Source organism: Vanacampus margaritifer, chromosome 2, assembly GCF_051991255.1.
Source record: "Vanacampus margaritifer isolate UIUO_Vmar chromosome 2, RoL_Vmar_1.0, whole genome shotgun sequence".
NCBI classification, from domain to species: domain Eukaryota; kingdom Metazoa; phylum Chordata; class Actinopteri; order Syngnathiformes; family Syngnathidae; genus Vanacampus; species Vanacampus margaritifer.
Genome location: NC_135433.1, coordinates 15763886 through 15778120, shown reverse-complemented (window position 1 = coordinate 15778120; position 14235 = coordinate 15763886). Strand labels below are relative to the sequence as shown.

At 41.2% G+C, this 14235-nt stretch overlaps 1 protein-coding gene across 2 annotated transcripts; it reads right to left on the bottom strand.

Moving 5' to 3' along the window:
- Positions 1 to 167: 167 nt before the first annotated feature.
- LOC144044600 (integrin beta-3-like) lies at positions 168 to 12901 on the bottom strand. 2 transcript variants are annotated; one of them, XM_077559110.1, is made up of 15 exons: positions 12710 to 12901; positions 12017 to 12102; positions 10993 to 11197; positions 10666 to 10918; positions 10421 to 10583; positions 10196 to 10357; positions 9330 to 9461; positions 9173 to 9262; positions 8973 to 9107; positions 8483 to 8912; positions 4222 to 4444; positions 1868 to 1968; positions 1677 to 1796; positions 970 to 1136; positions 168 to 723 (listed from the first exon to the last, which is right to left on the bottom strand). In XM_077559110.1, exons 1-15 carry the CDS (start codon positions 12765 to 12767, stop codon positions 649 to 651), a joined length of 2400 nt encoding a protein of 799 aa, XP_077415236.1. In that variant the 5' UTR covers positions 12768 to 12901; the 3' UTR covers positions 168 to 648. The 2 variants fall into 2 exon arrangements, with proteins under 2 accessions (XP_077415236.1, XP_077415237.1); XM_077559111.1 differs by having other exon boundaries at positions 9330 to 9425.
- Between the last annotated feature and the right edge of the window lie 1334 nt (positions 12902 to 14235).

The window sequence follows — 14235 nt, the reverse complement described above, 5'->3', positions numbered from 1 at the left end:
AACACTCTCCTCTGAAGTGTGACAAATTTCAAAGGCATTCTCTCTCATTCACGGAAACTTTGTGTAAGTAATTATGGGAAACTTAACATGTACTGCATAATTGAAAATATTACTATAACAATAGGCATCAGGTTTCTATAGAGGTCATGACAAAACTGGAAAAAATATTGGACATCACCGATCATTTATTGGCATTTTCACGCACACTTTTAGAAAACATCTTACAATATTGCATTTACAGCAAAAAAAAACTAGCATTAATGATTGTCGTCATTTAAAATAACTTACAGTAAGTGTATTTATTGAAACCGTTTCTAAGTTTTCAAGCAGGTTTTAAAACGTACAAACACCGCTGATGCAGCAGTAAGAAAAAAGTGGCCACCTATATATATATAAAAAAAGAAAAAGTAACAAATAAGTGCAAACTTTATGCGCAACAGCAAATGTGACAAGATACCAAAAGGAGTGTTTCTTCAGCTTTAAAATTAAGTTGTGGTTGTTATTTTTGTTTTCCCGAACTGTACAAGTTGTAGGTCCTTGTAGACAGCAAAAAAAATCTGGTTTGGCTACAGCGGCTGGTTGCATGTTGTAACTGGTTCACTGGAAGGCGAGTACATTCGGCATTTGTGGTTCAACAGAGAGCTGCAATCAGCTGGAGGAGGCGCCTCTGTACGCCACATTGGTGAAGGTGGACGTCGCTCCTTTGTACAAAGGATTGTTGGCCTGAGAAATAAGAGGCAGGTTAATTCTCCCAAACAAAACAAAGAAATTGGTGCGTTTCCTTCAGACAAATGTAAAACCTTTACTGCTATCTTCAGACATGGGTAGGCAATTACAAACACTACGAATCTGACCCAGCTTGTCAGTGAAACTCAGGTTTGTAAACCACTGTAATGATTTATAAATCCCTGTAGATGGCGTTAATGATGGTGACAGTTTCACCCTGAAATTGATTATTTCCATCCTCACCGTGTTCCACCTGGCTTTGGCTCGCTCCTTCTCAAACCTGTCGTACTCCCTCCGGTCGTGGATGGTAACCAGCAGCTTCCAGATGAGCAGGCCCACCAGGCCCAGGAGCAGGATGGCTCCTGCCACGGCCGACAGCACCACCAGGGTGTCAGGACCCTGAGGACATTCTGAGCAAGACACAATATGTGTGAGTTCTGCTCGGATAAACCCTAGCCAGAAGTGGCTGTTCTGTCCCAGTCTTTAAAAGAGACATATTGTGCAAATTTTCCCAATTTAAAACAGTTCCCAAGTGTCTCAATTAAAAGTTTCTGACATTCTTCTTTCCAAATACACAAAAGATGAAAAGAAAATTACAGTACACGAAATATCCACTTGTCACATTCTGGTTCAAATCACTTGACTTTGGCGGGGTGGTTCAGTCTCAGGAGCTGAGCTATGTCAACTTTTCTGACCCTATACAACCATTTTAAAACAGAAGTGACTAGCTACAAATCTCATCAGTTTTTGTGGTGTTTTTGGAGACTTATGGCGATTTTGAGACTCCCTACACAGCAACAGGTCTGACAAAATATTTTCTTGGTTGATGGGAAGGGAGGCACAGCAATGATCCACTTATTTGTATAGCAACACTTTAAAAAAAATCCTTAATCTGTCTCCTTAAAAGATATCATTTACACAGTGCCACACAATAGAAACGGGACAGTTACCTGGCTCTTCTATCACGAACAAGATGGATTTGCCACTTTCGTCCTCGTAATACTGGAAGTGCTCCACGCAGTCGTTCTCGTCCTTGTACGAGCAGTTCACGACATTCTTTGCGAGGAACTCTGCGTCACAATGACAAACAGGTAAGGTAAGCGCTCATTAAAGAAAACATTCAAGATGGTGGCATTCTCACCGAGTTGGGTCACAACTTTAATTTCGTCTTTGCAGATGCGACTGCAGCTGTTGTCTTCGGTGTACTGGCCTCTCTTGAAGTGCTGGCACTCCACACACTCCCTGCAAGAAGATGAAAATGTTAACTTTTTTTTTTAATACATGATGCTTGAATGTACCATGACATCATTCTATGCAATATATACCATATCACATGACCAGTGTATGTATGTGTATACTATATATAGATAAGTAAAATATGTTTTTCTTGTTGTGTAACATACAGTACTGGCAAACAACAACAAATGTACAGTGGACAATAGAGAATATACAGAATATATATATATTGTTAAAAATGCAACAATGAGGAACTATTTAAAGCCGCAAATGCTTGAAATGTACTATAATTTATACATAAATGTATATTACTATTAATTTACTAAAATTAATGTGGTTCAATAATAACATACTGTATTAATTTACGACAATAATAATAATAATAATCTCGACTACTTCCTGAATTTAACCTCACTCCTTGGTTTCCTGTCTTTCATGATTGGACAAATTGATTATTCCAGGTGTGTCAGGCACACCAGGATTAATCAGATTGTCCACTCATGAAAGACAGGAAATGAAGGAGTGGCATTGAGTTCAGGAAGTAGTGGATTTGTGCAAAGAGCCCATTACATTATTACTCATTATTATTATTGTCATCATCATCAGTAGTACCAAGTAGTAGTTGTAGTATAGTAGTAGCAACAGATGATGTCAGAATTTAAAATATTTATCATCATCATTATCATCATCATTATTACAATTTTGTATGCATTACGTAAAAAATATTGTCTTATAGTATAATTTATTTAATATAATTTTAATATAATGAGTTCATATAGTAATAACAAATTAGAAAAATAATTTAAAATATTGATTAAAATTAAAGGAGTTTTTATATTAAAAAAACAATCATAATCATAGTCCTATTTCTATTGACTTATCTAAATTATTATTCCTACATTTTAATAAATAAAAAATAAATTAAACAGTGCTGTGCTCATTACTAAAAAAAATAGTAACTAGTTACAGTTACTAGTTATTTCATTTGAAAAGTAACTAAATTACGCTGATGATTACTTAAACAAAAAAGTAGTGTGTTACTATTAAAAGTAACTCTTTAGTTACTTAAAAAAAAAGGAACATACACTGTTCTTTTATGTTCAACTAAAGTAATGTAATGAGTGTATTTCCACGTTGAAAAAGTCGTCTTGCGCCTGCCCTGACTCTCCATGACTGCCGAATCCGATACCCGCCTACAATGCGTCGTCTTCGTTAGTATGGCAGCGGCAATCCATTGTAAACAGGTAGTACAGTACACAACAGCCATTCATTCATTATTTGATTCTGAACCGCTTATCCTCACGAGTGTCACACAATAAAATTATTAAATGAAATAATTTATCAAGTAATGCGCCATATTGTAACTGTAACTGATTTACTGTATTTTAAAAAGTAATGCATTAGACTCTAACACCGCACGGATTGCAATTCACACGTTGCGTGAGCTGTCTCTGATCAAAAATCTGCAGCCGCCAGACCACAAGATCACGGGGGTTCACGCTGTAGAGTTGAGTTCACGCGATAACAACCGTGTATATAGAGTCCTATTGGTAAACAATAGCCACACTAGCCTGTTGTCACATGATCGATATGCTGTTGGACATTATTTATTTGACTTTTACCATGACTCTTCTACCATGGGTAAGTACGTTTTGTGTTTAAATAGAGTTATTTTGTCATGTTTGATTTATTCTGAGCTCATTTTTTTCTCTTAAATGTCCCACTCATGTCATACTATGTAGTTAGCTAGCTTCCCTCCCCCCAAAAAATGAGTTTGCAAACGGTTTTATTTTGAAATATACCGGATTTACCTTGATGTCAACGCTCAACTTCCTGTCCGGCTCATGTCATTTCTTCATCTTAATGAAAATCCGCATGCGGTGTCCGAAAAAATAGAACGCTTGCGGAACCTTTCCGCAGCGCCGCGGCCTTTCCGCACCGCATACGCAACTGCAGACTCGAATGCTTTCTATTCCTTGCGGCGGCCTATACGGAAAACGCACCGCGTCCGTTCCGCAGTAAGTGTGAATTGGGTGTAACGCGTTACTAATAACTAGTTACTGCCCAACACTGAAATTAAATAAAGAAATATAAAATACTAAATGAAAACAGCAAAATGAATGATTATTATACAATATCATCACTGTGCAATGAAAAGGCGTCCTTTTCATTTCCTTTTTCCAAAATATAACATATAGTCCGTTGAATGAAAAGTTAGCTAGTAGTTAAGAGTTTGTTATTCATAGTACTATAAATTACTTTTTGATGGTGCACGAGTCGGGGCAGGTGGGGCACTTTTCGCAGGTGGCTCCATAGGCCCCCGGCTGTGTACACTGGCACACACCACATTCGCAGCTGCCGCGGCCGCTACACAGGAGGCCGATGCTGGACATGCACGTGTCGATACGCGTGCTGCAGTTACAGTTGTTGCCCACCCAGCCGGCGTCGCACTGGCAGAAGCCGCAGCTGCACTTGCCGTGGCCTGCAAGAGACAGATACCTTGTTAAGCCATTCGCATCCATGACACTGATACGATCGAAACGTTGATTCATGTTGTTCTATAGGGTTAGGGGGTCAGGATTAAGTTTAGGGGTTCGGTCATGACTGGGATTAACTGGGTTTAAATTTAGGGTCGGGGTTAGGATTAAGGTTAGGGGGTGATGTGATTAGGATTAAAAGTAAAGAGTTAGGGTTATAGGGCTAAACTAAATTTAGGATTAGTAATTTGGTAAAGGGTTATGGTTAGCATTTGAGGTTACTGTGTAAGGAACACTGGAATGCATACAGTGCCGTACTTAATCATATGATGAGGGGTTTCCTGTTGATATGTTACCAGCCATAACGGTCCAAGGAAAATGCTAACTATGATGTTGCCCACAATTAAAATAAACTCGACACTACGGGTTTAATGTTACAATGCTCCCATATTGTAGGATTTAAAGAGCAACTCAACACCAAATCAACTTTTTTTTAATTCTAATTAACTGTATAAATTGGTGTCTACAAATGCTGTCTACATGTCCTGGTCATTATTTTGACATTTGAGTGCATGTTTGTTGAAAGCTTGAATTTGGGCTGAAAACCGTCAGTGTGGCTCCATCTCTAGGGGTCCATTTTACAAAGCATGTTCAACAAACACAGAGACTAACCCTAAACAGCAAGTTGACATAGACTGAGATATGAAACTCTGCATTTTTGGTTCCAGGACAGCTGATTTGAGGTAGTTATATCAACGCAGATTAGTTTCACCTGGCGTTGCCACTACAACCTGGAAACCTGTTGAATGGTAACGCATTAATTCATTTCATTTCGGTGCAATCCAGTGGGGGAGAAGCGCACTTGACTTAAGATAAAATATAAAAGCATTAATCAAACGTTTCTAAGAAAAAAACGGAGCGCAACACAAAATATATGCTGTGATGTAAACGCATGACTACTGCTGTTAATGTTGCAAATGTAAGGAGGGATTAAGGTGTGTATGTAGATGATGGACTGTGATGTGAAACGGTACCGCTCAAAAAGATAATTGTCCGGAAATGCCAGCATATCTATGCGCGGTCTGATAACAATCTCACAACGAATATTTAACTTCCTGCGCAATAAAGCGGCACCTTCATCAATAGGGTCATTGTCAAAAGGACATGCCATGTTCGTGACAAAAGAACTAGCTATGAACTATTGCGTATTTACGCAAAAACTCACAGAGTGGACTTTATGAATGAGGAAATGGCGTGTGTGGCTGAAAGGAGGTGGGGACAGGGAAAAGGTTTATTGTGGTTTATTGGTTCATGGACTCTGTTACTACGGTAACTGACCGAGAGCTTAAATGACCTCTTTTTATGATACCGGCTAGAGTTACCTCTTTTCTCTGGTTTCAGTTACCTCCTTTTCTGAAATGGAAAATGCAGAGTTTCCCAAATTTCAGGGTTTCTTGACCCAGAGTTCTCACTAAACCTGCTTTGTGAAATAGACCCCAGGTGAAACACTGGGATAAACACAATTTGGCTGTTTGTCCTCTCATTGGACGAGCTCTGCCAACCACCGGCTCCATCTGTTACATGCCTCCTTAGCGAGTTGGAATTAGAATAGTAGTAGTGACTGTGAACATCTTTATATCAATTTTCAGGTTGGTGATTTATCAGCATAGCAATTGGTTAGTTTATTTAGCATAGTTTGTGGTATAGAAATTATTTCGATGGTAGTTTACTGCTATAATCAATCACAGCCAGATCACGCCCAACCCTCTCCCCCCTTGTGAGCCCAACAGTCCTCCAGGCAACGCCCCCTTGGAGCGCCATTTAAAAAAAATATTGTATACGCTCCATTTAGCCACATTGAAAACGATGTTAGCTAACATTAGCGTTAGCACTGCATAGTGAGTGCAGCTATCATCAGAAAATACATACAATAAAGGTGTAGAGGGGAAGTAGGCCTACCATGGTTGAGATCTGAGATATAAACTAAATGAAACACAAACTCAAGACTCAACTCAATACAAACTTAAGATGGGAACATTTGGTAGAGCGAAAAGTGGAGTTAGTGTTCATTTCCGCTGGAGTCATCGCAGAATCCTTATCTCTGTGTGTGTGTGTGTGTGTGTGTGTGTGTGTGTGTGTGTGTGTGTCTTGCTTGGTGTTTGTGCGTGTAGTAAAACTGTTTCACTTTTATTTATGCTGTTAATGTTGGCTCGCCATGATGCTTAAATGTTTCGACACATTGTTTGAGGTCCATTGTGACAACATTCCTGTTTCATCTGATAACATATGAGCAGCTAAGTTCTTTCAAGCCACGCCTGTTCTTGTTTTAGTCAATGGTCGTCCCCTTGTAACGTTTCAGCTCAGTGTGGTCGAGAGAACAGCCGAGAGGCAAAAAATTTACACCCATGTCAAAGCTGACGATTTCACAAAAGCTCGTTGTTTATTCTCACAAAAAAATATATATATATATATACGTGCCCGGTAGAACGTCCGCATGGTCACAGGATGAACCGCTGAACCAACCACACTTCACTTTGCGTCACAAAATGAGTCAAGTCGACCAGGGAAAAATATAGGAGCTTCATAAATAAATGTCTTAAATTTGACTCGCAGAGGAGTGTTGTTAACAACCGTTTCAATTATTAAAAACAATGGCCTAGTATATAAAATGAGGCTTTAAAAATATGAAAAAGCAAGCCATTTTCTCCCTTCTTAAATGCTGTGGGCATGTCTGCAGCCCATACAACCCCCTCAAATGTCAACTGTCAATCAAATAGCACAAGTACAACCTGGAAAAATGGATGCTACTTCCTCTACACACATGTTCGAGCCACAAAAATATATCCTCTAAAGTGTCCGGTGGCCAGTCAACAGGGGTGTTTCTCACGCCAGTCCAGACCCCAGAAAACATACACAGGCGGACAAGTTGGACTTTTTGAAAAGAAAATGTTCCCTTCTTCATTCTTTTGCCTTCCTCTGTGAGACGTATGCACACTCACGGCTGACAACGAGGCGCTTTAAAATGGCCAGACTAGCAGGCTAACCGAAGGGCAAATGCATTTTTGGAGTGTGGGCAAAGCTAGCTAGCAAGTTCATCCCCCCCAAAAAATAAAAAAAACTGAAATGATAAAAAACAGTTTAATGCTACATATCTACAACTGAGTACCACATACTGTAGTTCCCTGCCTGAACATGTTTCCAGCATGTACTGTATCTGCATTCAGAAACAAATCTTGGCATTCGCTATTCTGTTCTATAATAAAAAAGAAAAAATAACATTTTAGTTCTAAGCAAGGGAGGTATGAATGACTAATGGCAGCATGGTGAAGCAGAGAGCAATTACGTGCATATCAACGTGCTTCCTGACAAAGACAGGAAGAGCTCTATTATGAAAGTGAGCTTCCCCGTCTCCTTGTCAGACAGTGGCCATGCATGAGAACACTTCCTGAGATGACAGTCAAGTGAGAAAAAAGGAAGAAGCTGTATAGTGGTGGAACCTCTGAAGTCCAATGTGAGCCATCCCAAGACACATGGGAAATAATGGCGATACGATGTTTATAATATGATCCATATATCCATCTCGTAATCTTCTATTTCTTTTTCAATTTATTTTACATTTCCTCAATGCTGCTTCTTTGTATCTATCTATCTATCTATCTATCTAGAGAATGAAACACCGGGGCTGAAAATGAGTCCCCCTGCGCTCCTGTGTGTGGACAGAGTGACAGGTGGAGAAAGTTTCATGATAGGGAAGAGGAAGGGAAAGCCCCTCTTTTCCTGTTTTGGCATGACTCTGTGGGATCAGGCAAACTGCAGAAACCACACCGTGTTGAATATATCTGTCAGAATGCAACATGCTAGTAAGCAACAAGAGAGGAGAACAAGGCTCTAGGTTGGCTGTTGGTAAGTAGACCGTGTTTGTTCCAGATGAGACTCAGTGTGATAAGAGAACATATCATTGTACCCAAGTGGAGATAGTGGAGTATAATACTGCAACATCCCGAGCTAGCACATATTTTGGTCTCCCTAGCGTACGCACTCACCCGAGCACAGCGCCCCCTTGAAACGCAGGCAGTTGAAGTCGTCACACTCGCAGTGTTTGCCCCACACTTGACCAAAGTCGCTGTTGTGGCACGAGCACTGTCCGCACAGGCAGTCACCGCGCCCGTTGCAGATTGGGCTCCCGGGCTTGGGGACGCACTTAGCGTCGTCAGAAGGGCTGTAGTCCTCTAGGGAGCACTCGCAGTGAGGGCCCAGACGCCCGGCGTGGCACTGGCACACGCCACACTCGTAAGTGCCGTTGCCATTGCTGCAAGACGGGCTGTCGGCCTCGGCGTCAGCCTCGCAGTCGCACGTGCATGCAAAATCCAGCGTGACCTCCAGAGAGTCCTTGAATCCTAAAGGTTTGATGGTGAACGTCTGGGTCTTCTCCTTCGGGCAGCTTCGCAGTTGAGCCTCCACACTGAAAGACACCTGAAGACGAGAGTGGCTTTGAGTAGAAAACATTCTCTTAGTATCAGCATTTCAACATACCGTGTCTCCGATCTCGAGGCCAGAGCAAGACTTGAGACCGGGGATGACTTCACCGTTCAGGCAAGTGGCATTGAAAGACAGGTTCAATTCCTCCGGAACCCCCAGAAGCTCCAGCTCCACTTTAGAGCGAATTTTCTGCACCCAGATGTTCGGTAATCACAATTTGGATTATTTCAGGGAATGCTACGGGAAGTCCTTACTGCGTACGCTGCCTCAATAAGCTCAATAACATTCCCAGAGTCACCAGACAACTTTCCCACGGTGGTGCCTGGAATGAGCTGACTGTATTCCTGGGAAAAGAGAACATGGACAAGGTGACCCAGTTCCCGTGGTTTCAAAGTCAAACGGCGCTTTTACCTTGTAGAGCGGCACCACATAGTTTGTCACCGCAAAAATCAAGTTGATGTTGTTTTCGGACATTTTCTCAGTCAGAAGCGCCAAGGAAGGATAGTCCTGGAAACCATCAGAAACCAGAGCTAATCGACTGGCCTGGTACAGTATGTGACAAAGAAAAAGGCACGGTGACCAAGGTGTTGATCTCGTAAGCTGAAAATCGTGGGTTCTAACCCCATCTGTACCTCTCCTAATGGGGCAAAGTTTATCTCAGTTGATTGCATCATCTTTCTTCACACAGAGGTCCTTCTAAAGTGTATTTTACAGTACGTAGTACCAATCCAAGTGGCACATGGTCTCCCAGAATCATATACACACTGCGGCATGGAAAATAATATGACAGGTCAGTCAGGTGGAAGACTTTCACACAGCCATTTAGTAAATTCAAGATGCAACTGAGATTAGACCAATATACATTATGACCCTGAGAGATGAATGTCGTGTTAAACGTCACGCTTCTGTCCTGGAATTGTGGAATAGCCTCTGTTAGGGCTCTGAAACTACCTCCGAAGCCCAAGGTTATTTAAACGTACAAAATTATTCTTGGATAGAATGGAGAAGCAAAGGTTGGGTGGTAAACTTCACACCATCGGCACCGTGTGATAATTTTCTCATTATCAGAGCTGCAATAGAGGCTCTGACATTGGCCCCTATTCCATGTCTGTGCTATTTATGCAGAAAAGCAACAATGAAAGATGTGAAAATTCCAACTTGAATCGTGCTTTCAAATTCTAGCTAGTAAAACAACAACATGGATGCACCATTGGTCAACAATGCACTAAAAGCAAGCAGGATGGGCAGTATGCAGAAAACGGTGACGGCTTCCTTACCAGCACAGTGGATTTGTTGTAGACGTTGTCACTACCCAGGTGACATTCTCCATCATTAGGCTGCACGATGCCGCTGATGCGTCCATCCAGGGCAATATGCGTTTTGGCGTCGGTAGTAAACACCAGAAGGTGCGAAGCGTCCGCACGCCAACCGATTTTGTCCTTAAAGACAGTTCAAAAGAGGTAAGACAAAGAGCAGTGGAAACATGCCAATAATAATCCTACCTTGCATACTACCGCCTGCATGACGGCATCAAATCCGCCCTCTGGGGCATCTCTGTTCCGGGACACCTGCTGCTTCTCCACTTCCTCTGTGAAACGAGCCACCTTGTCCGTGAGGGACAGCACATGCTTGAAGCCAAACTGGGCCTGACATTCATCGTGAATCCTTTGGGGATTTGGCCGGGAGGACTTCAGATAATGGAAAAGCGTCTTTCTTTCAAATGAACAATTTTTTTGGTGTCACTTACCCATAGCAAGGGTTCTCGATTGCCTCGGGGGGAGCCAGGTACATGTAGGGTGACACAGTCTTGTCTACAAAGGCTCCAAAACCCATGCGCAGGTTACTGGTGGTCTTGCCCATGGTCTTGGCCAGCTCGTTGCCCAGAGTACGCAAGCGCGCCAAGTCATCCTTCATGGAGAAAGAAAGATCCATCAGGTAGTAGAGGTCCACCGGGTAGTCCTCCACTTGTTTCACGCTGACAATGAACCTCTTGGAATCACCTGCAAAGAAGTCAGGTTATAGAATGGAAGGGACTGCGGTTCAAGGCTTTAGACTTTGGTCGCGTTTGGTCCACCTGGCCTGAGCACCATGTGGATTTTCTGGGGTTGTATCTGGGTAACGGCTTCTACCGAGCCTGAGGCTTTGTCGCTCAGTGCCGTGTCCTCCAGCACCGTTAACGTGCTGGCAGGTGACTCCAGATCCACCTCGGAACAGCCACCGTCCAGCAGGTTCTCTTTCAAGTCGCAGCGGGAAACGCCGGACCCTCCTATTCCAAAGGACTGGAACATAAGACGTTTGATCAAGCACTGACGGGTTGTGTTCTAAGAGTTTAAACTTATCTAAGCTTGCTCTGCAATGAGCAAAACTAAAACGTTTTGAAATGTATGCAAAATGTCACTACATCTTGCATATGTCATTTAGATTTGGTAGCAATAGGACAAAATCTCTAGGTTTGACTTGGACACCTGGAAATGGTCAAACTACCCTAAAGTGGCAAATAAATAGCATAAAAAATGGCAAACTTCATATGTTTTGGGGGGCTTGAATTTGTCAGACTGTCTCTCACAAATTTGAGGTTGCTAAAAGAAACTGTCTTCAAGGGAATATATTCTTCTGACCTTGTGGAGTTGAATTACTAGAGTTTCATATTTTATTGCCAACCATGAAACTTCACAACCATGCTCCCCTTACGAGCAATTATGAAAACCAAAACAATTTAGTACTGCCAGTCTGTACGGTATAGACTTCAGATTTGGTAGTCATTAGACCTAATCTCTCAGAGGAATTTGTATTTGAGGGAGCATTAGAAATGTCCAAACTGACACCAAAATAGCCGCTTAGAACCAAGATGTCAGAAGTTTGTCTTTGAGTTTGAACAAGTCTTATGTTATAGCTGCTTATAAAGTCAAATGTCATATTGGTTAGGGCAGCATTCCCAAATTTAGGGTACACCATCTTGGGTATTTTAAAATGAGCACAGAAATCATCAATATTAATGAAAAACTGTAAATATGCACTGATTTCTGTACATTATATCTAGTAAAATAATAATAATTGAAACTCAATTTCATTTCTGCTCAGTGGTTGGTTTACCGTACCTCTTGCGAGCACCACGCACAACTGGGGTCAACTGTCAAACACTGCTGACATGTCGTGACTCCTCGCGACGTGCACACGTTGGACCCTGTTGTGACAACCACAAAAAGTGACACGTTCCGGCACATTTCCCGCCACAGACTGACATTTCCATTTCCTAAATAATTCAGTGCCTAAGCGTGTGAGAGCGTGTGAGAGCATGATAGCGCTCGCTCGTCATCGCCACGTACAAGCTCCCTTTTAGGAGAGTGCTGAGCAAACATGCCCATGGAGGGATGACTAATGGATCCTTACACACTAGAACTTCGTGCATGACAGCAGAGTGGAATTTTTGGTTTTGCAAACACTCATTGATTGCTTATTACAAAACCTTTATTGACTATAGAGGAAACATGTCCATCTGCATTGATGACTCCCCTTTCCCATACTCAAGGGCATTACAGTAAGTAGTAAACTGTAAGTATAATAAATAGGGTGGGTAAAAATTACAAAGCTCAAGTGTTATTTTATTTCCAATGGTGCGCAAATGTGCTTGGCTGTGATTATTCTATGGAATAATTTATTTTAAACAGATTCCAAGAGTGACAGCGCTAGTCTGGAGTGTATCCCCAGCGATAAACAGGGTTTCACTATACAGTTAGAATAAACTTGACATTAATTTTGAAAAAACAGGGGGAAAAGTAATAAAAACTCACCATAAAGTGACGAAATGGACATGAAAAGGAGGCACAAAACGGGCAGCAGCATCCTCATGGTGAGTGTTGTTTACTCACTGGGACAACTTTTCCTCATTCTTCCTCAACTTGTGAGCACACACACAATATTCTCCTTCCACACCTCTCTCCTGCCCTACTCAGTATCCAACAGTCTACGCCCTCTTTTTTTTCTCTCCAACTCAATCACTTTTTTAGCACGTATAGACATGAAGTCCTTAGTTTATAACAAGGAAACAAACTCACACAAGTGGCCAGTGAATCATTTAAATGGTAGTAAATACCGTGGGGGCTGCGTCAAGTAAACAATACCATATAAGGACATACAAATGGGATGTTTCTTTCGGACCATTTCTAGTGTGCTGCATTAGAGTTATGTAATGAGAGAATCATACATTATGAGGTATGCTTACACTCTATTGTATTCATGATAGTAAGGAGTTAATTTTGATCTAACTGGAAAGATAATAAAACCTGATTTTCTCCAACAGGATTTGAGTTCATTTACTATGTTCTTGAAAGAAAAGAAAAGAAAGAAACGAAAGAAAAGAAAGAAAAGTAAAGAAAAGAAAATTACTTTTTTACATTACATTTAAATGATCTGGTCTTAAGTATAAAAAAAAGTAAGCGAAGGACTAGTAAGCACTTGAGTCCTCAAGTTACGGCAGAGTTCCGTTCCTACGTTGGCGATGTAACCCGAATTTCGACTTAAGTCGGATTTCCCCTTTAAAGTCCATATTTACATTAAAATACTTTGCACAGTAATTAAAAAAAAAACATATTTGCGCGAACCAGAAAACGCCGGAACAAATATTTTGTGTTTGATGGACGGCGGAGCAGAACTAATTCAAGCTTAAACATGGAAATATGACACGCCTGATGCGAGCTGACCGGCTGATGGACGTGTGTAGCTGGAGGTAACAACAACACAATTTTAAATAACTTTAAAATAGCGTGATTACTGCGGGAAGTTAACGAAAAAGACTATGGCACGGACGAGGCACAGGCGCCGTAAAGTCGAAACAACGTAGGTCGCGTGCGACATAGCTCGATGACTCCCTGTATTGTTTTCAATTATTATTTTAAAATGTATGCAAGATCAGTACTCTTAAGTAAGATTTAGGAAGTGTAAGAAGTGTGACATGATACAAAAAAAAAAAAAAAGTAATTTAAAAACAAATAAATATAATTTGAAGGAGCATTGTGGACTTGGTCACTTTTTTACTTGCGACTGCCACCTCTGGCCTAAAGCGTAACTGCAGCCTCTGTGTAAAGCTCGTGCATGGCAGATATTATAGTGACAGACAAGCAATAAGTAAAGAAGTAAACATTTCATACATCATGATTTAATGTTGCAATTCAATTCATTGTGCTGCACCTTTTGGTGGGCCTGCCTTGGCTAATGGGAGGAAGTAAAATACTATTTAGTCATGCAGATACAAATGAAGAAAAACATTACTTATTTTACTACTATTGTAAGTGTTCTGGAGATAATAGGGAAGAGCTGG